At 37.3% G+C, this 23,587-nt stretch overlaps 1 protein-coding gene across 1 annotated transcript in view; it reads right to left on the reverse strand.

Annotated features, from left to right (window-relative positions):
- LOC100257655 (twinkle homolog protein, chloroplastic/mitochondrial) overlaps nt 1-20,135 on the reverse strand; it is a 30,849-nt gene extending 10,714 nt beyond the window's left edge. Inside the window, exons 1-15 of the mRNA XM_002268816.5 lie at nt 19,673-20,135; nt 19,428-19,561; nt 17,629-17,684; nt 17,481-17,538; nt 17,258-17,368; nt 16,098-16,181; nt 14,912-14,992; nt 14,378-14,443; nt 14,183-14,299; nt 10,953-11,000; nt 10,783-10,868; nt 10,644-10,704; nt 9,822-10,004; nt 8,625-8,756; nt 5,416-5,477 (exon numbers count right to left, since the gene is read on the reverse strand). Of these exons, the coding sequence (XP_002268852.1) occupies nt 5,416-5,477; nt 8,625-8,756; nt 9,822-10,004; nt 10,644-10,704; nt 10,783-10,868; nt 10,953-11,000; nt 14,183-14,299; nt 14,378-14,443; nt 14,912-14,992; nt 16,098-16,181; nt 17,258-17,368; nt 17,481-17,538; nt 17,629-17,684; nt 19,428-19,561; nt 19,673-19,949 (1,556 nt within the window). The 5' untranslated portion in view covers nt 19,950-20,135. The remainder of the gene's footprint in view (nt 1-5,415; nt 5,478-8,624; nt 8,757-9,821; nt 10,005-10,643; nt 10,705-10,782; nt 10,869-10,952; nt 11,001-14,182; nt 14,300-14,377; nt 14,444-14,911; nt 14,993-16,097; nt 16,182-17,257; nt 17,369-17,480; nt 17,539-17,628; nt 17,685-19,427; nt 19,562-19,672) is intronic.
- Nucleotides 20,136-23,587: the final 3,452 nt, after the last annotated feature.

Below are 23,587 nucleotides of genomic sequence, written 5' to 3' on the forward strand. Positions count from 1 at the left end.
GAGCAAATACCTCCCTTCTCCACTGTTTCTTCCCACCTTAAACCCCCCAATGAAGCCCCCATATCTGGCTCTGAACAATAGCTGACTAAGAGCCTCCGTGACCAAAATAAAAAGATAGGAAGATAACAAGTTGCCTTGTCTCAAGCCCTTAGTGCTGCGGAAAAAGCCCGAAGGAGTTCCACTGATTAAAACTAAGAAGCTAGTTGTGGAAATACACCACCTGTCCAACTAATCCACCTCTGCTCAAACCCCATATTAGACATATTAGAAAGAAGGTCATTCCAATTGACATGGTCAAACACCTTCTTTATGTCCAATTTTAGAAGGAGGCCAAGGAGATTGTCCTTCAACCTAGAATTCACAACCTCACTTGAAATAAGCGTAGCGGCAAGAATTTATCTACCTTGAAAAAAGGCATGCAGGTTCTCTAAAACCACCTCTCCCACAGCTAACTTCAACCTATTTGTCAAAAATTTGGCGAGCAACTTGTTCAGTCTCCTAATCAAAATGATCAATCTTCAAATCTTTCGCACCCCCTTTTTTTTAATCAGAACTAGAAAAGTAGAGTTTAGACTCCTCTAGAACGTGCCAAGGCGAAAGAAGTCTCCAAAGAAAGCCATAATCTCAACTTTGGTAAAATCCTAACAGAAATGCCAAAACGCCATGGTGAAGTCGTCTAGACCTAATGCTTTATCACCAGAGAGGTTACATAGGGCTTCAAACACTTCTTCTGAAGAAGGCACCTCTAAACTTCTAGACCTTTCTTCCCTCAGAACTCCAAAACGTAAACCCCCAAAGTGCGGTCTCCAATCCCCATTTTCCATCAACAAAGTTTGATAAGCCCTACGCACCCCAGCCTTGATCTCTTCCTCATCAATCGAAGTAACCCTATTAATTCTCACCTTGGATAAAAAATTTCTTCTCGCCCAAGCATTGGTCATCTTATGAAAAAACCTGGTGTTTTTGTTGCCCTCTTTTAACCAAATTTCCCTAGATTTCTGTCTCCATGAAGTTTCTTTAAATAAAACTTATTTCTTGTACTCCTCCAAATCCCTCTTTCTAGTCTCTACCTCCTCGAGAAAAGGCTTCTGGTTTTCTAAAGGATACATTGCTAAAAACTTCTTTATTCCACACTCTAAGATCCTTATTTAAGAGCCTTCAACTTCTCAGCAAGGCAATGACTGCTAAACCCTGCAATCAAGTACCCAATCCACCACTTTCTTACCAACTCTTTGAACCCATCGGTCCCATCCATCACAAGTCACATATTTTCAAAATGGAAAGGAGTCTTGCCTTTTTGAACCCCTCCCCCCTCCAGAATAATGGGACAGTGATCACAAACAATCCTAGGGAGTGCACATTGAAAGACACCCGAAAAATGGTCCTCCCACTCATCAAAGACTAAAAAGTGGTCCAACCTTGAAGCTACTTGAGAATTAAAGTCACCACACCACGTGAATTGACCATCAGAAAGAGGTAGATCCTTCAGTCTCAGTCCCTCAATGACCTCAAAACACCTTCTCATCTCTACTGTCAAATTGAACTCATTCCTCCTTTCCCTTAGGAATCTAACAGAGTTGAAATCCCCTCCTACACATCAAGGATCATCCCACAAACCTTTAATTGCACCCAATTCATCCCAAAAATCAGTTTTTTTCCTTCAAGAGGACTAGACCATAAACACTAGTGAACACCTAGACAAAACCATCTTCCACATTCCAAAAACGACCAAAATTGGTGAACCCTCTACACTCCAACTTCAAAAGATCCAAAACTCTATTGTCCCAAAAAATCAAAATGCCTCCTGATGCTCCCCTAGCATCAACTGCACCCCAGTCCAAAAAACTTCCCACACCTAAACTTTTCACCACCTTTAACAACGTCTCCTGCACCTTTGTCTCAAGAAAATAAACCAAATCTGCCTTCTGGGATCTAACCACCAACTTAATCAACTTCCTTTTATCCCGGTCATTGACCCCTCTAACATTCCAAAAGAGGATTTTGATCTTCATCAGTCAATTGGAATCACTTCCCAATTGTTCCTACCACTCCTTCTAGAGGCAGTCATAGGATCTCCATAACTAACCGTACAATCCATTCTCCTAAGCCCCCTTTCGAATCATGAAACAAACACCAATTTCTTCTTCCTCCCTTTGCAAGGGATCCCGCCACAAGCCTTCTTCCTTAACTTCCTCAGCAACAAATTTCTTCTTTGCACCCCTCAACCGACATTCCCAAAAATTTGCTAAACTCTTTGAACTTGGAGAGCTCCTTATCAAAAAGCAGATACTCTCCAAGGGAAGCATTCTGAGGGAAAACAACCTTTGAACCATCATGCAAAACCATAGATAGAGACCCCTTCACAACTTCAACCCCTATCTCCAGCACACCCCCTTCTCGCTCAGGGGATCCTCCCCAAACCTTCACAAGATCCACAGTCCCTTTGCAGTCCCCACCCAGATCAACAAAAGCTGACACCCAAAAAGGAGTAGAAGAAGAAGTGGTCCCTTCCCCCCAGGAAGAAAGGGACGAAGAGAACGTACCTTGGAACTTGAGAGCTTTTTCTAGAAAGGCATCATCTACTAAGGGCTTCAAGGCCACCTCCAAAACCGTCAGGTTTGACACGCAAGGATTGAGACCTTTAAAAAACCCCATTGCAGTCAACGGACTGCTAAGGCATTGATCGTGGAGATCTTCTATGAGAGGAGAGTGAGAAGTGGACCCAGAAACAGAGACCCCAAGAAGCTTCTCCCCTCTCCTTAAAAGGCAAGCCCAACCCACTTCCAAATGGGCTTTACCTAAGGGAGGCCTTTTAAGGCAAACTCCCTTCTCTGAGCCCAATAAGGCCTGGGATCCAATAGCATGGCCCAACACCAATGTACCCGCTCCACTAATCTCTTGCCCATCACCAGAAAGGAACAGGCTGGCCTCTGCACCTACAATTGCTCCCATCACATCAGGAACAGTGCCCTCTCTCCCTTTTATAGGGATCAAGGGATCATCCAACACCACCTAGCCAACCCCTTTCTCAAAGAGATCTCCAACCACTCTCTAAAGGGACGCATGACCCAACCTCACCCTCATACCTCCCCCCCCCTTCCTCTGCAACGCCGCAAGGGTTACACCTTACTCTTCCATGGAGGAGTCTCCCACCACAGCTAGATCGCGATACAAGTGGAATCAACCACCACCTGCAGAGAACTAGGGAGATTCCACCCTCTGACTCTAATGAGAACCCTGGCCCACTACAAATTCCCGTGTTCCGCCATATCCTTGTCAATGGCCACAAAACAGCCACATGCTTCCCCTAGTTTTTTGAACAAAGATGCAAAGGGAGGCTTAGAATTCTTTCACTAGTGTGTTTTTTTTTTTTTTTTTTTTTGAATAGGTGTATTGTTGAGAGGCCCAAGGCTCCTTATAACCAAGCCCCCTAATAATCTTGTTAGAACAAATAATCAACAACCTTGCCAAATGAATCTTCTTGTCCAAACGCAAAAACCCCACCAACACCCAGGATAGACCTCTCCCATTCCTTTGAAGCTTCTTCAACCTAGCAGCAACTAAACATCAAATTGTAAACAGCAGCTTGCGTTACATAGGCAACCCCCATGGGGTGCTCTCTAGAAGGTTAAAATGCCCTCAATTTGATGAATATTTGTCTCAAACACCCACCTATCCCCTTTTACGCCTCCTAACTACCTACTCTAAACCAAACCCTCCTCTGAAATTTGCCCACAAGGTTTTATATTAAAAAAATAATCTCCAAAGTTAAATTCGTGTAGGAAGAAGGGAAGGAACCACTCCTGCATCTCTAATTAGGAGCCAAATTAAACACCTTTTCCACATCATTGGAATTGACACAATTTTGCCACGCAACTGAACACACCTAAGAAATCTCAATTAGGTCACCTCAACCACAAAGTGCAATGACATAATCTGCACAGAGAAGATCAGAGGCCCCAAACTACTTCCATGACTAAGATGAAAAGGAAAGGTGATAGACAATCACCCTGTCTCAATCCCAAGAAGCAACTGAAAAACATGCCAGCCAACCATTGATCAGAACTGAATACTCAAGCAATGAAAAAATAAGAATTAAATCCACCTCCTCCATTTCTCACCAAAGCCCATATGCTACAACATTTACAAGGAAATCCCAGTGCATCTAAGCATAATGCTTTTGAACTTCAAAATAAATCCCAAAGTCCTGCTCCTGATCCAAGGCATTGATTATCATATCAACACAGCATTAAGTATCTGTCTTCCCTCTAAAAAAATATTTTAAGATGAAGCAAGACTCTCCTCACTACATGATTTATCCTCAAAGCATTCCCTGTTTGAATCACCACTCTTATTGCAATCATGAAATACAACTCCAATCATTATAGAGGATGGTTATCATATCTTCCCTGGAGAGAAGGATCCCATTAAGGACCACTTTCCTGTGATGATGGCTACAGCTATAAGCATTTATTACATCACAGAAATTATGGTATTCCTATTCCTCTTCATCTTTCTAGAGGATGGTTCTCATAAAACAACACCATCTTCCCTCAAGAGAAGGATCCCCATTAATGATCATATTCTGTGATGGTTGCTTCAACAATAGACAGTTAATATATCCCAGAAAACTATAGCATTCCTATTTCTCTTCAACCACAACTAGCTCGATTTATTCCCATAGAAAATCATTTTCATATCAGCTCACCTCTTGAAATCCCTCTTCTTTCACATCTTACCCTTCAACAATAGACAGTTAACATATCCCAGAAAACTATGGCATTCCTATTTCTCTTCAACCACAACTTGCTCAATTTATTCCCATAGAAAATAATTTTCATGTCAGCTCACCTCTTGAAATCCCTCTTGTTTCACATCTTACCCTTCATTCTAAGGATAAGCCCTCCTTGTTTGTCTGGTTAAACCTAGCTATCTTCAACAATCATTAATTTCCTCACCCAACATTTCCAAACTCTTCTCCTCCATTGTCTTAATTCCCCTTTAGACTTGTCCAATTGACCAGTTAACACATAACTATGAAACCTCCATGCAAAAAATCCCCCCACCAATCCCCTGATTTTCCTTTCTTTTTTTCATAAAATCCTCCCCCTTGAGACACATGTTCCAAACCAAGAAGGAAATATCCACCTCCTCAAAACTCAATCAACAGTCAAACTAAACACGAGCATGACCAATAAGGGACTAAAAATAATGCTGAGCTATAATCCAATGAATCACTACTCTCCACCAGCCTGTTGACCAGAGTTAAACATTTCCTACCACATTAAAGTTTGGACATAGTTATGAAACTCCAACTGTCATAAGTGAATATGCTGTAAGTAGTTGAACACGGGATAACAAATAGGTCCAAAATGCTATGGTGAGCAATAATGAATGATATTGACTTGAACTTACCCTGCTTTAAAGAAAGGCTTCTTTATGTGTTTTTCCAAAAGTTTCCTGGCATGCTCCCGAACCTAAAAACCAAATTGGACAGGAATAAGCATGAATGTTGGTAGAAAGTTGCATGCATGAACGACACTGTGTTGAAAGATATCTCAATCAATTCATCAAATAGTTCATGCATGTCAGAACCGTCCATGAATAACTACTATATTAATCCAACTAACAATTAGGAAGGAAAAGTCAGATCAGTTCTACACAGTGGCATTGATCAACTGGATACCTATGCAGACTCATTAAGAATATTCTAAAAGCCCTATTGTTTGGCATTGATTAACTGGATACTTTAATTGAGTGTTAATGTATACTTCTTCCATGCTATAATAGACAGAAAATAATTTATAAAATCAATGAAAAAAAAAAAAGATATTTGGTACTAGAATTATGAGGACCCAAAAGTCATTAGGAGCGTACAGGAGAACAGGAAAACAACAAATATATAGCAAGGTCACAGGCTCACAACAAGATCAACAAGTAAATTATCTCTAGAAGTTAAGCAATCCTCGAGAAAGGCCCCTAGCATCAATTGCTTGTCACTTGCCCAACTACTCCACAACTTGGTTGGACAATCTAAAAATTGTTGAGACTCCTTCCACTACAAGAGCGTTAAGAATGTTAACTCTTAATGACCTCACCTCATTCAATCACAAGGTTACGATCTCTACCTTTTGGCTAACATGAGAGCCACTAGCTTGAAGAACACCTCACACCACAGTGTCACAATGGTTTCTAAATACACCAACAATCCCCCAATGCCCCTGGTTACCAAGGAACGCTACCAAATTAGGGCAATCAAGAGGAAGGGCTTACCACTCTATGCAGGTACCCATCACTCCCCTGATATAGCTATAAGTCTTTCCCAATCCATCATAACCAAGGAAGCACCCAGAAATTCCTTAGAAGCAGAAAACCAGAAGGACCTGAGGTAGTGGATGGCTTCCACAAATACGTTGAAGATCTCCACTAATCTACTAAGCTTTTGACAAATCCTTTCCAACAAAATCCGCCAATGGTCCAAAGTCCCCAGACTGCACAAGCATCATTTGGAGCTCTTGTGTGCCACCCAAGGTGGCTTTTTTTGCTTGGGAGGCGACTTGGGGGGAAGCCTTAACTTTGAATCTTGTCCAGAGGAGGGGGTTTTCTTAGACAAATAGATGCTTTCTTTGCCACTCTGAATAAGAAACCGTTGATCACATTCTTCTCCATTGTACAAAGACAAGGAATCTTTGGCAACTGTTGTTTACTCTCTTTGGGGTGTCTTGGGCTCTCCCCTCTTCAGTTAAGGAGATGCTCCTTCGGTGGCATGGGTCTTTTTTGGGTAAAGGTCACAAAAAGCCTTGGGAGGCTGCCCCCTTATGCATCTTTTGGACCATTTGGAAAGAAAGGAACATGCTTGCTTTTGATAATGCCGAGTTATCGGTCCAAAGGATGAAAACTCTTTTGTTGGTAATTTATGGTCTTGGACTAGGGTGTTTGTAGATATAAACCCTAATTCTCTTATTAGCTTCATTGATTGGCTAAGTTCTAAATGAGGGCAGGTGATTTTTTTGTTTTCTCCCTCCCCCACTTGACTAAGCCTTTTGGCAGCCAATGTATACTTCCAATATACTTTAGGACATTGTTTAGGCATTTCCCTTTAATAAATACTCCTTGTTTTACCTATCAAAAATAAATTAAGGAAACAGCATGACAAATAAACAGGAAACATAGATATCAGAAGCAAAGAGATGTTGTCGATTTCAGGTTCTGATTTCCAGAACAGAGTTGTAATAGAGGGGTCATGAAACAAGGAAATAAGAAATCTCTAGTCTCTACCACTGGAAACAATATATATGCTAGGATATTGGATAAAAAGAGACTGATCCCCCATCATAGATCTTCCCATAAACAAATTTTGAACCATCCCCAACTGAAAAGTAACTAAAATAAGAGAAATCATGATAACTCTAGGGAAGAACTTTACAAGGACATCCATTCAACCACCTAATCAAAACAATTTTGTCTCATTTATGGGGTTGTAGACCATTTATGATTTGGATAACCTTGTGCCACAATGATTCACTCATCTTAGAGAATCTCCATAATCACTTACATATAAGAGTTATATTCCTCAGTGTCATAGCACCATCCAAAACCACATAGCTCCTTCACACTTTAGTTTGTGACCTAATTCCAACCAATCAAGTGATCTCTGTTCCCTACCCCCAAATCTGGAGTGCGGGAAGTCAATGTTGAACACTCTCAATCCTAGACATAACCATAACAAAGACCTTAAAAATAAGTAAAGAGTACATTGAACATTCTTCAAACATGCTTGAACGCGCATGTTCTCTCAACATGTCATTGATAAGGATGAGGGAGCACAAGAAAGACTATTCAAGGAGAACAAGAATCCATTTTTAAAACATGTAACTGAAACAATTTATTCAGGGGGAAAAAAAAAGGAAGGAAAAATGAACTAAGGATAAAGTCAAGGAAAATAAAATTAAAATTAAAAAAAAAAACATAAATACAGAAACAATAAAATAAAAAAATAATAATAAAAACTAAACCAAGTGAAAAAAGACATCCCATGCAGAAGCATTAAACTTGAGGGTGAAGAAACCCTGACAAACTCCTCAGACAAAGAAGCATCTCTTTCTAGTCTTATCATCCACTACTTGGTATGCAAACTTCAACTTCCAAACAAAAGAATCCCACTCCTTTGGAAAAGTCAATCATTGACTTCCATTACTCTAGGAAACCAAAGAGAGAGGAATCACCGAATCACCTTTGACACAGAAGTTGCTAGTGTCTAAAAGGATACAACCTTTGTTTGCTAAGATTAAGCAAGAACCTCTGCATCTATAATCCTATGACGACTGCATCTCTTCCAAATGCCAATAGGTTGAGCAGCTTGTTTAACAGGTATACTTGCTGATTCTATATAAATCCCATGAAGAGAAAATACATTATCTAAAAAGGCTACCAAACACAAATATAAGAACAAACATAGTGATACATTTATGTGAAGATATGTTTATATATTCAATTTAAGATAATATCATTTGATTTCCAAAACTCATCTCTAATATAAATGCCCACATTTCACAGCAAATATCTAAGATTAAAACAAATAGTTCAAACAGAAACAAGATAAATTTAAGTTAATCATAAACTACCTTGTTCTCCATAGAGCAAAGTGCAAAACTCCAACCAACACTTCTATTAATATTACATAAGAGAGCATCAATCCACTCACTCTTGCCTGAATTGGGGACCCCAGTCACTACAGTCAACTCTCCTGGCACAACCTGATCAAAATAAAAAGTTCAACAAAAAGAGTGGATTCTACCTTTAAAACTAGTCACTTATACATGTTCATGTTACCCAACGAGTGTTGCATGCTTTGATCACAAAACTAAAATTTAAATTATAAAAAGCTTCCACTTACAAAATAACAAGGGACATCAACACGCATGCGTTAATATAGTTTTGGATGCATAAGTTTGGGAATAATTGTGCTTTTATTGCATGAGCTTAATCTACTAGCATAGATTTTCTTGACAGCCAATCAGTCATTGTAAGGCATGTGGCAGATTTTTTTTCCCTGCTATCAACTGGCTCATAAGTATTCAGTATCAGTTCATGGAGGAGGTATAGTTGAAAGTCTGTTATCAGATAATCTAGAACCTTTTGAAATTTGGGATGAGGGTTGCTAGTTTTTATTCTGCTTCCAGGCATCAAATGATTTATTAAAAAAAATTCCTATTTTTGACTTTTATCCAGATATATTAAACTAATCTTTCAGTCACAGAATGGATGATTGATAAAGGCAGTGAACAAGCAAATGGAACTAACCCCTTCTCAGGTTCAGTTACTGAGTGGGCTTCAACATCAAGAATAAATGATTTTCAATTACTAGGTAGGTTTCAATGTTAAGAATAAAATATTTCCAGGCCCCTTTATCGCTTAAGATATGCAGTTCAATACCTTCGGATAATATTTAGCCACCATCTTCCATGAAGAATTCACACATAAAACATAAGAATCAAAAGGCAGTTTTGTAATTCAAAAGGAAAATTATACCCTCTTATCAAATGGATCCTAAGAAGATTCAAACTACTAACCCCTCAAATACAAGTAGACCATAACACTAAATTGAACTTAAGATTTAACAAAAATGTCTGTTAGACCTAAGTTCAGAGCATCCTTCCCTGATGTATCCAACATTACATTTGACTATTCTTCTCAAACCACTCAATACTTCAAGGTACACTTAAATTTAATATATTCTTCAGAAGTAATGACAAAGCCAAAGGAAGGTTAAAAATAAAATTTATAAAGCAATCAAGACATAAATGAAATATTGTACTTACATTGTATAATCCATTCAGACCCCTCCATCCAGTTGAAACACCAAGCTCAAAACCAAGAGTGTGATGATAATATCCATCAATCTCATTAAAGTAATGGCTAAAGTTGAACAATCCTTGAATAGGATATATCTCAGCATTCTCAATTACTTCTTTCAGAACATCAGGTCCTAAATACATAAGCACCTGAGAACATAATTTAACAAATAATCAGTGTTTCAACTTTTATCTTTGCAAGAGAGAACTACACCAAAATAAATGCAATGGTTCCCAGAACAAATATTTTTTGCTAGAACCTGGCAATTGAATGTTTATCACAAGCATGAATGCCAGCTAAAGTGCACAACATGCATCACAGACAGCATGATGCATAGACAACAGTTACTGTGTCACATTTATTATATATCCACTCAATTAATGTCATTTTTACTCTCTATCCTTTCTTAGAATAAACATAAAGCAGCTAATGGGTATCAGATGAAGTTGGCGAAATTATCAAAAGATAATACATATGATGGAAGGACGACTTGACACACTGGGGAAACACAAGAAAAGTCCACCAACTTCATATTGATACATATGCTACAAAATGCAGCAAGACGTTCTCAGTATTTGATGGAGAAACTTTGATGATTTTCACCACATGATGAACTCAATCAAATTATTAATAACAAACATGTAGTATTTCAAAGGGAAACCTCTAGAAATAAAATTATTATTAAATAATGTAGTCAAAACACCCTAAAATTTTCTTATAAATAAAGCTAAAATTTTAACATTAAACTAAATATTGCATTATTATGTGTGCAGACATTTATATCAAACCTCATTCGCATCTTTGAAATGTTCAACTTCATTTTTCTTAGGCCATTTTACTCGCCAACATCTGCCATCTCACAAAAAATGAGGAGTTATCAGAAATTTTTCAACAAAGTAAACAATATCAGCACACAATCATGTAAACCTTTCTCTTCCAAGGCGGCGAGCAAGTTCTTCAGCTAAGGCAAGACCAGGTGCATCCCCATCAGTTGCAAGTATAATGCGAGATGCCTATAATATTAAAAATAAATAAAAGACCTATCATTTCTGCATTAATTCATTGTAACTGAAAACCATAAACCTCCTTTTACCAACCTTCTCCAGGTACTCCTTGCAGTTCCATAGATACTGATATTTTATGTCCTAGCTTTACAAAAAATATGGAAGGGGCATCAGATCCAAATTCTCTATACAAAAGTATATAAAAAGCATTAATGCTTTGCATTTATGAGGCAACACAAGGGGCAAAAACTGACATCTGAATAGAGAAACCCCTACTAAGAGCCCTGTGCATTATAATTATAAGACTAAGAGCCTGGACAAACAGAAAATATTAGCCAAAAAAAATAATGAAAGCATGATAGAGGATGCCTAGAATTAGTATCATAATGCAATCTGTAGATATATTCATGCAAAGAGAAGTGAATCCCAAAATGTGTAGTTATACTGTACAGTTTATATTGCAGTGCTTGATAACAACCCCAAGACGCGAGTTGAAATCATTTTTTTTTTATGGGTAAAAAGCAATATAATAAAAGCAAGGCACTCCAAAGAAGCGTCCCAAAGTAAACAGGAAGTATACAAAGGGCACCTAAAAAGCACCTCAAAAAAGAGTAGGGGACTCAAGTTGAAATCAATTGACGACAACCAAGTAGCTAAGAGAACATGGATATTCTTTTTTCTCTTTTTCAATATTTTGTATAAGGGAAAAATACCGTAAAAAGGCTAGGGATATCAAAGAAGGATGGGGTACCTTTCCCACATAAGTTGACGTTAGAGAAAGAAAAAGAAGAAAGAACCAGGAAATTAACATTTAACACTAAATGTAACAACTAGAGATCCAAACCAAACACCCCACCCCGCTGAACAAAATAAAATAAAATAAAAACTACTAAAGATCAGCCTCCCTACTTAGACTATGAGGGGAGATGATAATCCTCAAAAGGGCCTGAATTCTCCTCAAAACAGTCACCAAAACTTCCAAGGGCTTCTGCTCCCCATGATTCCAAGGAAAGAAACACTTAGGAATCTCTTTCCATAGGGAAACTCAAGATGCCCAATTAGATGTCATAATCAATCTTCCAAGAGTGAAAACAGCTCAGCCTTAACAACTGCCCTAATGCCCTAATGCCCAACCAAGTTGAAGCTCCCAAAAGCACAACCATCAAAATTTAGCTTAATGCCACCAAAAGGACTCTGTTAGATTGACTTGTAGGTAAACTAAACTACCTCACCATTACTCGTCCAAACATTTCTTTTCTTGTAAGTGTTGTTAGTCAATTCCTACAGTCACCATGTGATAGCCATTGGGATGCTGTAATCCGCATTCTTCGATATATCAAAAGCACACCAGGCCAAGGTGTGTTGTACGAGAACAGAGGTCATACCCAGGTTGTTGGTTACACAAATGCAGATTGGGCTGGCTCACCCACGAATAGACGTTCCACTTCCGAGTATTGTGTTTTTATTGGAGGTAACCTAATATCCTGGAAGAGTGAGAAACAAGATGTAGTGGCCAGATCTAGTGCTGAAGCCGAGTATCAAGCTATGGCTCTGGCAACATATGAACTTATATGGCTGAAACATCTTCTTCGGGAGTTGAGATTTGGAAAGGATGAACAAATGAAGCTCATCTGTGACAACCAAGCCGCTTTACATATTGCACCCAATCCAGTCTTCCATGAAAGGACCAAACACATTGAAGTTGATTGTCACTTCATTAGAGAGAAGATCGCATCAGGATGTGTGGCGACTAGTTTTGTCAATTCAAATTATCAACTAGTAGATATTTTTACTAAATCTCTCAGAGGTTCTAGAATTAAATACATTTGTAACAAGCTTAGTGCATATAACATATATGCTCCAGCTTGAGGGGGAGTGTTAGATAGTGTACAGTTATTTCAGTTATTTACTTTTCCTTTTTTTTCCTTATTGTATTGTGGGTCCCACTAGCATGTATATATATACCCAAGTCCAATGTGTATTATTAATAGTTTTTAATAACAAAAATTAGGGATTCTCCCTTTTCTTTCTTTTCACAGACTCTTGTGACAAATAATTTCCTCCTTGATCTTCCTACTCATGGAAGCAGTTTTCAAATCATAGAAGTGATAATCAACTAATCAAAAAGAAAACAATATATCGCATTATCTACCATAGGTCCCTTTTTTTAATGGGTAAATTTTTGTCCCCATTGTGACTTGAACCTGGAACCTCCCACAACCCCTCCCCATCCCTTTACCACTTGAGCTAGGCCTCAAGGGCATCTACCATAGGTCCCTTTGATCCTCAAAGATCTTGGCATTCTTTCCAGCCAAATCACCCATCAGCTATAAGAGCACACCACCAAAGCACTCGAAGTATACCCCTTGTTTTTAAAGCCCTGAAAGGTTATGACCAGCATACTAGAGATATCCTGAGGGGTTTGCCAAGGATTTGGATAAAAAGGTATGGCAGCCAAGGGGGTGTTAACCATTGTTCTGCTACCTATATTTACTTCCATAACAAACCATAGAAGAACTTCACTTTTTTAGTCATCTCTAAAGTCACTTACAGACTAGGGCCATATTTTCAAAGAACCATGCGTAGACCTACTCTCCTTTCATGCTAACTTAGGTTTGCACAAGTCTCATGCCTATCTAAATCATCTCTGATGTCTTACCCATGATCCTATCAAAGAAAATTGCCTTGAAGTTTCTAAATTGTAGCTGCCACCATTTCTGTCATCTGTCAACTAGTAAAATGTGTGCAAACTGTCTTCCTAGTTTTTGGTATCACATACCATATTAGATCATGTATCATATATCTTATTTTTATCACATTTCATATCATGTTATATATTTGTCAATAATCTTACATAAAAAAATAAAATAAAAAGTAAAGAATAAAAGACCCATTGGGAAACCAATAAGCCGATACTCCTTGATTCGGAGTGTCACCTTCTTTCTAGTAAGGATCCATTAGAAGAGTCCTCTGGCATTGAACATTACAAACCATCTGATGGACAATTTTGATTGAGAGCAATGTCAAAAAAATTTTACAATACAGAGCTCCACTGAAGAACTAGTGGACAAAGTCTGTTCCTATTCTTCTCTTCTCTTCAGGCCACAAGGATTAAAGATTTGTAAGAATTCTTTGGATAGGAGTGAGTTTGCTTTCTAACTCAACAAGAAGGGATATTTCATGAAAAAGTTTGTTGTATATAGGCAGGGATTAAAAAATCAGATTATGTCAGAGACATTTCGCCAAAAAAATCAATTATCAACATTGGGTGAAGGGATACATCAACATATTAAAAAAATCAACCCAAAGACAAACACACAAACCTTTTCCGCAGATTCAAACACTTTTGTAGAAACTGATGGAGGCGCTCCATCAGGGACACTCACACAATTGTAGAATCCAGCTTCTTCCATTGAAAGTTTGTCTATTTCACCCTCAACCTAAATCAAACATTAAAATAATCAGGTGAAATATTTTTCAAATAACTGCCCACAGCAAGTGGAGAGAACATTATTTACAATGATTATATCACTTGCTTCCTTTATATCATCCACACCATAGAATATTTTTTCAGTGTCCTTTTCCTGCAGACCAATAGCAAAAAATGAAGAGATCAAAATTGGAATAACATCAAAATTTGTCCCTCAAAGCAGAAAGAAATGTTATGATAATAGCATTAGAGGAATTATGCAACTAAAGAACTAAAGTTATTAACAAATAGGAAAGGCCATTTCCCCAAATATCAGGAATGAAATCCCCTACAGTTTTTTGTTTTTTAGGTGGTAAGAGATGAAGACTAATGAAAAGAAGAAATGCAACAAGGAGACCTCATCAAGGATAAAGGAAAAAGGGAAATACTAAAAAATGACAAGAAACCAAAACCAACTTCTTCAATTTGGCAGATAAGATTTGACAATATGATGCAGATGAGATTCAGGCAATGGAGGTCCCTTCCACAGGTTTAAAATGCAGCTAAATTAGATATCATTCCATTTTATTAACCACTGTTTGTCAGTTACTTGAAGTAGATATCCAAACTAATACAAAAATACCTGCCAAAAATTCTTGTTAACATCCCGATATTTGCAACTCACAAGCACCCCATTTCTTCGATAAGTAAATGCAATAATAAACTGTCAAGAAAATCAGAAACCATCAGACATATCAATAATGGTCACATTTAGACAAAAGCAACAAGAATAAAATGTTAATCACTGGAAGGAAACTAATGTTTGTTATGTTGCCTTGTAGCATTATGATCCCTCTTTTCTTAGTTACCCTGATTGAGAAGAACAGGAGCCACTCAGTCCAAAATGAGGCAGAAAACCATTCATCTTGTCCCTCTTTTGCAACACAATAACTGAGGAAAACTTTAGAGCCATTTAGATTCACTTTGCACCATTAGAACTTATGAAAAGAGATCATAGCTAACACTCCTGACCTTTATATCAGCCTCACCAGAATTTGCTAATCCAAATCCAATTAGTACAATGCTAAGGACCAAACATTTGTCATATTTTTAGGTATATTGCCTATAGAAAAAACAAACCAGTTGCCTTATCTCAATCCCTTGATTCACGAATCCATACTAAACCTTTTCCTGGACATCAAAACTCAAAAACCAAACAAAAAGGAAGAGGGAGGTAAGGAAAATGGCCCCTCTCTCCTTGCTCTGTTGTATTTGAGAGAATAGAAGAATGGCCAAGTTTTTAAAGAGGAGGAGCTCACAGATTAGAGCTTGAAGGAGATCTTCAAAAAGTCCCTTTTGGAGTGGACTAAGGCCCCCATGGGGATCGACAAGTCTTCCTTTATTGGACTTTTTAGACCATCAAAGCTTGGGTTAGTTTGCATTCCTTGTTTGCATTTTCTATTCTTTTTGTGGTACTCTCTATATTTTCCTTGTACACATGGGTGGAACCCCATTTTTGTTAGGCACTCTTTAATGTGCCTCTATACACCTAGAAAAAATTCATCAAAAACAAAGTAGCTCATTGGTCATAGGATTAACTTTTGGCATAAAAGATATCATAAATGAGCTCTATTATATAGTGTTTTCATCATTAAACACCTTTTACAGAAAAGGTGAGACCAGAAAACCCTTAAAGTCAATTCATCCTGATCAATGTCATTGAAAAAGAGAATTCATATATACAATTAGGGTGACTCAAACCCCATAATTAATCATTAAAGATAAATGAAGGTGACAGTATTTTTCTTGAACTGAGTGCCAATATGCACCTGATCGCCATATGACTTTTGCATGACAGAATTTCTTGCCAATGTTTTTTCCGATATCATTCGCTCTCCAAAATATGCAACTAGCTGAAACAAGGCCAATTAGGAAATATTAACTATTTTGCATAAGGCAAACAAAATAAATTTACTATAAATATTGCTAAACAAGACCATCATAGTAAAAAATAAAAATAAAATAAAATAAAGACTAGTACTCAAACTTGAAATAATAGTAAGAAAGACCTTTAAGGGGGAGTATTAGCTTTCTAGATAGAAACAACTAAAAAATTTACAGAAATATAATAAATAAAAACAAATAAAAAAGGATTTAGGAAAGAGAAGCATAGAAAAAACTTTGTGCCATTGAGAGAAAAATGTGAGGATGGTGTTAGGTGAAGTTTGGTTTTCTAAAACTACAAGAGGCCATGGTATGCATATTTTATTTGAGTTTGCAGATGAAAACTTTCAGCTTTCATAATCATAGAACATTCCAGATTATAAGGGCTTATCTATTAAGTCTTTTGTTGAAAGGGAAGTCTTGTAGAAGAAAGTTCCACAAATTGGGGGGTTATGAAGAAGGATTGTGGTCAAAGTTAGAGGTCCAGGAGAACTCCCTTCCCATTTTGGCTGGAATTCTGTGGATAGATTGATTGATAAAAACCTGGGCATTGAAGGCATTGCTTGCATCAATTCCTTCTCACCAATGGTTTCTCAAAATTGAATTATATCAAGAAAACAAAGGACCAATTTGTTTTTGAGCGATGAGGGATCAAATACCCAATCATCATCATCAAACTTCCAATTGTCCTATGGATGAGCCTAATCTCCTAACTTCCATGACATGTTCACAATTGAGCAAATGACGAAATGTAGAGAACAAGGGTACAATTTTTATTTTTTATTTTTTTTGATAGATAATAGAGAACAGGGGTACCATATAAATCCTATTCATGAAAAAAAGTAGTGCATGATAAGCCTTTGAGGCTAGGCTCACATAGAAAGGATTCGAGTGGGATGGAGAATGTTCCAAGTTAAATTCCACATAAGGAAAAAAAAAATACCTATTAATAGAAATGTTATGTGATAAAAACACTCTTAAAAGACCAAACTGGTTAAACCACCCAATCAAGTTCATTGGCAATAAGACAAGTGAAAAGACAAACCTCACTACAAAGTGGTTTTAAACCCAAACTTTCTTCTGTGATTTCTCTTTTGGGCTTAATTTTGGTAATTTGGTTCAACCTTCCATATGATGAGCTGTCATTTACAAAGGCCTGCAACCAAATGGAAAACATTAGGCAAGGGGATCTCACAACCAATAATGAATCCAAAATTTTATAGTAAAAATTAATTATATATCAAACTTGTGTGACAGAAGTATCTTACCCGTATGTTACCTCTCGACCCACATTTTCCTCGATGACACATCCATACAGCATGATCCCTATGGTACTCAAAAATGTTTGTAATTAGATATGAGTGGAGAACTATTGAAAAACAAAAGAACATTTAAATTTAAAAAAATGTAACATACCCATCTAAAGTGATGAAAAGAGATAAGCTTTTCTCCATTGAATCACCACCTTTACACTAAGGTGCCAAGAACAACATGTAAATACATATTTTACATTGAAAATAAAAATAAATAAATAAATGAATTAAAAAATTAAAAACATATATTTTAAAAAAAAAAAAAGCTCAACAAAAATGAATTTGCAAATAAGAAGCTAAAGGACAAATGAAGTCACATGTATCCAATTTGTACTAAATGGAATCCCCCCAACATACAAAAGGTTTTTGTAAGAAGTATTCTTTAGATGTTTGATCATTTTTATTAATATAGGTAATCTATCTGCTCACTAATCATTTTCATGGGTAAACCTTTTTTTTGCAATGGACCGCAAACTTGGGAACCTCCTACAACCCCAACCCAAACCCTGACCACTTTAGCCAGGACTCAAGGGCTACTCACTAATCGTCGTTTGAAATTGGATCCCTCCTTTTTTCTATCTCTTCTCCTTTCAGTATGAATCCCAAACTGCCGCCCCTTAAGACAAAGCAATAAAGGAGACATGATGTAGGACAACCCTAGGATGGTTGCCTACACTCAAGGGTAGGTGGGCTAGGGTTTTATTTTTAGGGTGTAAGGAGAGGAACAAGGAATAATCTTTATGGTAGAGAAAATTATAAGATAAGAAATAGAGAGAAAGAAGAAATAATGAAGAAAAGATGAAAAACCTTAGAGTCTCACTAAGGCCTTCTAGGAGTCTCACCTAGAAGAAAAATCAATGGAGTCTCACCATTGAGGGTTGCAACCTTGCAATAAAAGAAAGTATAATATTATTCATCAAATTCATTCCTTTGATTTACATTGATTAACCTATTTATAGGCTTCTCTAAGAAATCCAAAGTCTACTAGGACTTTAATAACCTATTATGATTCTAATTCTAATTATAACATCCAAAGTCTACTAGGACTCTAATAACCTATCATGACTCAAATTCTAATTATATTATAACTCAACTAGCTAATCCTAATTAGACTCCAACAAATATTAATCATAATTTAACTCCAAGTAATATTAATCCTACTTTAATTACAACTAATACTAATTCCCTTTCTTGATATATATCTTGAATATTCATCCTCATCAAGACAACTATTCATCCCCTATTCTCCAACTCCACAACAATCTTTTAACTTCAATAATTTATTTTTTTAGTTTTCCATCTTTCATCAAACATGGTCAACATTTCCATGCATTGATGCAAGACCACCATTTATTAGCGTCAATTGCCTCTCTGAAGCACTTTCTCTACCACACGTCTATCACTCAAAAAATTTGTACCTTTAGATAGTGGCAGTCTGTTTTTAAACTAATTGTGTCATCCTTTTCTTATTGAGCCAGATGAATCGAGGGCCTTAAGTCATACAGTAGTTTTCCCTAGGAAAAGGACCATAAAAAGACTTTATAGCCTGTTTAATAATTAAGTCAGTTTTGAAGATAAACCATGAAAATTCTAATACCATATAAAATTATCCACCTATGTTTCAATTGGTAAATAGATGACTCCAGGTTTGTTCTTATTTACCCTGTTTACCTGATATAATTCAATTAGAGAATAATCCAGTAAATCAAAGCAAGAATTTGTAAACCTATATGTTAGATTGAAGTCATCACCTGATTGTTGTTTGGTAGCATGAAGATGGTGTTCACTGTACACATGGAAATCCATAAACCCACTTTTGGGTGTTCCAATTCATTTTATCTATAACCCTCATCCAACAACAAACATAGCAGCAAAAAATAAATAGAACTTAGAAACATATACCGTGGGACACGTCAAGTGACTGTACTGCCCAGTTTTAAGCATTTGTGTGTCAAAGCCTATCACCTCCAGTTTCTTCTTTAAAACGTTGAGTCGGGCGGACGAATTACTGGTGTCTTCTGGGTTCTCCGAATAAACTTCAAGAACCAAAGAAAACCAAAAAATAAAATAGTGTTCAATAAGCAATTCCAAAAAACAAAACAAGGCGCGCGTTCACACACACATATATATGAGAAGAGAAGGAAGACCTGGTCCGGGGACATTGGAATGGGAAGTATAAGGTAAGGCGAAGGTTTTGAGGGAGATTGGGAGGATTCTGGAGTTGGGTTTTAAAGGAAAGGCGGAGATGATGCCGGGCGAGGAAAGGTTTAACTTGAGAGGCAGCGTGGAAGGAGTGGGTTTGAGGAGGTGTTTGGAGGCCATGAGGATGGTGCGTGAAGAGGAGATGACTAGCCTCTGTTGTTGAAGAAGAAGCATTTGAGGGTCTGAGACTCGGAGTTTGAGAAAGAGCGGCGAAAAGGGCATCAACAGAGTGTTTGTTCATCAGCAGTGCTCCATGGCCTCTGCCCCCTGAACAACTTGGGAACGCTCCCCCTACCCTCTGCTTTTCCCTCTCGCACATTACGCCTCACTCCCCATTGGAAGCGGACAGGCCTTAGCCCAATTCGCTGGAACTAGGGCTTTCGGCCCAGGGTCTCTCAGGGTCGGGCCGCTCTGGCCTCTTTTCGCGTTCAAAATCTATTCTTCTATGTTTATACTATATATAAAGTGTTTGTATACTCTCTTTTTTTCCCTTAAATATCCTTATCATTTCATTGATTTAGGTCTTCTTATTATTTTATTTAATTAATTTAAATAATATTTATCTTTTTGAAAGACCTAAAAATTAATTGAAATAATATTTCTCTTTTTAAAAAATCGTCATAATTTAATTAAAATAATTTTAATATGAAAGTTTAATTATATTTCTTCCTTACTCTTATTTTATACTTTATACTTTGATATTATCTATTTCATGTAAACATCACTATGGTAAAAGATATTTCTTTAAAAAAAATAATAATTTTTACATAGAAATCCACCTTTTCAAAAAAACAATTTTTTGATAATTTTTGTTATATATCTTATTCTTATCCTATCTCATATATAATCATTTTTTAAAAAAATAATATTTTAGTATGACCATAATTATAAATGTATAATAAACTTATATTTTTAAATGACAATTTTGAAAAAATATTATATTTTATTAAAATAGATTCACAACAATTTTTTTTATAGAATTTAAAAAAAAATACGCATAATTATGATAAATAATTCTTCATTAGCGTTCGAGATTTAAAAGGTTGATCTTTTAATCTTATTAAATTGCATCTTAAATATATTCATCCCACTAAATTCTGTAGGGAATTAAACCGAATTCCAACGTGTGAGAAACAAAAATAGAGAAAAACACACGCCAAAGAAAAACAATCACACGCACAAGACAGTATTTACGTGGTTTGGCAATTTGCCTACGTCCACGGAGTTGCAGGGATATCACTATTATCAAGGAAGAATACATAGTACAACCACAGCGGCTACAATATTTTCTCTCTATATATAACATGGCAACCACACCACACTAAAAAACCCTAATTACAAAAGGTGGTTTCACAATGGGCTAAATGGGCCCAATAGGCCTCAGTAAATCTCCCATTAAAAAGTCATGCAATATTATTTGGGTCGGATCGTCAAACCGGATCAAACAAAACTAGGCTCCACAAAGCCCAACAAATCTCCCACTTGGAGACTAGTTCAATCACCAACATCAAACCGCTATCCTCCAAGAAACAATCCCTCATCCCTGCAACTCATCCTCTTGTCCTCAAGTTAGAAGACCAATTGAAGCTGCACACAGCTTCAACTTCTCAATAGTGACACCCTTAGTCAACATGTCTGCCGGGTTCTTAGATCCACAAATCTTCTCAAGTATTACCAGTTTATCTTCAACAAGATAACGGATAAAATGGTATTTTGTTTGTATATGCTTCGACTTTGAATGAAAAGCTGAATTTTTGGCAAGAAAAATTGCACTATGACTATCACTGTGTAGAATGTCCATCTCTTACTTCTTACCCAATTCATCTAAGAAACCATGTAGCCAAATCATCTCCTTTCCAGCTTTTGTTGCTGTAACATACTCAGCTCTGTAGTAGACAAAGTAATAATCTTCTATAAATTTGAAGCCCATGATATAGTTGTACAACCTAGAGTAAAAACAAACCCAGTAGTACTCTTTCTACTATCAATATCACCAGCAAAATCAGCATCTACATAACCCTGCAGTTTCAAATTTGCACCTGTGAAGCAAAGACATGTATCTAATGAACCCTTCAAATATCTTAGAATCCACTTGACTGCCTCCCAATGCTGTTTTCCAAGCCTACTCATGAATCTGCTCACAACTCCCACTGCATGTGCAATGTCTGCCCTTGTACACACCATATCATACATCAAGCTGCCAATAGTTGAGGCATAGGGCACCTTGCTCATATGGTCCCTTTCTTCTTCTGTCTTCGGTGACTGTTCTTTGCTTAGTTTGAAATGACTACCCAAGGGTGTGCTCACTGGTTTAGCTTCATTCATGTTGAACCTGCTGAGAACTTTCTTCACATACTCTGACTGTGAAAGCTTCAATGTACCATTAGCTTTGTCCCTAATGATTCTCATACCAAGGATTTGTTTTGCAGTTCCCAAATCCTTCATTGCAAACTGTTTGGACAATTGTTTCTTCAGATTATTAATCTTCTCAATGTTAGACCCTGCAATAAGCATATCATCCACATACAACAGTAATATGATGTAAGAATTGTTAAAAGACTTAACATAACAACAGTGATCAGCTTCACATCTCTTGAACCCAATTCTATGCATAAAACTGTCAAACTTCTTGTACCACTGTCTAGGAGCTTGTTTAAGGCCATACAAGCTTTTTCTTAGTTTGCAAACTAGATTCTCTTATCCCTGAACAATGAACCTTTCTGGCTGAAACATGTAAAGGTCTTCCTCCAAGTCACCATGAAGGAATGTTGTCTTCACATCTAACTGCTCAAGATGTAAGTTTTCTGCAACCACCATTCCCAGTAGAAGTCTGATTGTTGACATCTTCACAACTGGAGAAAATATCTCTGTGTAATCAATGCCCTCCTTCTGCTGGAACCCTTTAACAACTAATCTGGCCTTGTAACGTTTGCTACCATCATGCTCATTCTTTATTCTGTATACCTACTTGTTGTGCAAAGCCTTCTTTCCTACTGGCAATTCAGTCAGTTCCCATGTCTGATTCCCCAACAGGGAATCCATCTCATCCTCCATGGCTAACTCCCACTTGCTTGAATTCTCATCTTGTAAGGCTTCATCATAACACTCAGGCTCACCACCATCAGTCAACAGGAGATAATTTAAAACAGGTGAATAACGCTGCAGAGGTCTAATGTTCCTGGAAGATCTGCGAACTTCAACTACAGGTGTACTCAAATATACCTGTGAATTTACATTCTCTTTATCTTCTTCACCCCCTTTTTGGACAGTACTTTCAGTCAATTCATCTAAGTTGACAAACTCAGATTTCTTTTGATCTATCTCTGTAACATCTGACACTACAGTTGACCTGTCCTTGTACATAACCTGTTCATTAAATATCACATTTCTACTTCTGATGATTTTCCTGTTTTGTTCATCCCAAAACCTATAGCCAAATTTCTCATCACCATAGCCAATGAAAAAACATATTTTTGACTTTGCATCAAGTTTACTACGAGCATCAGAATCAATATGAACATAAGAAACATAACCAAAAACCTTTAAATGTGAAAACTTCACCTCTTTACCGCTCCAAACCTCCTTAGGAAGTCTGAACTCCATGGGAACTAATGGTCCTCAGTTTATCAGGTAAGCTACAGTGCTAACAGCATCAGCCCAAAAAGTTTTTGGTAGTCCAACATTAGGAATGACAATTTCGCGGGTTTCCCGGGTCACCCGCCCCGACCCGCCCCTATTGGGACGGGTATAGGAACATGGCAATCGGGGATGGGCCGGGTTCAGGATTTTTTTTAAAAACCCGAATTGGGTTCGGGGCGGGGTCGGGTGTAGTTATAATTTGACCCGCCCCGCCCTGCCCC

This window comes from Vitis vinifera, chromosome 10 (genome assembly GCF_030704535.1).
Source record: "Vitis vinifera cultivar Pinot Noir 40024 chromosome 10, ASM3070453v1".
NCBI classification, from domain to species: Eukaryota; Viridiplantae; Streptophyta; class Magnoliopsida; order Vitales; family Vitaceae; genus Vitis; species Vitis vinifera.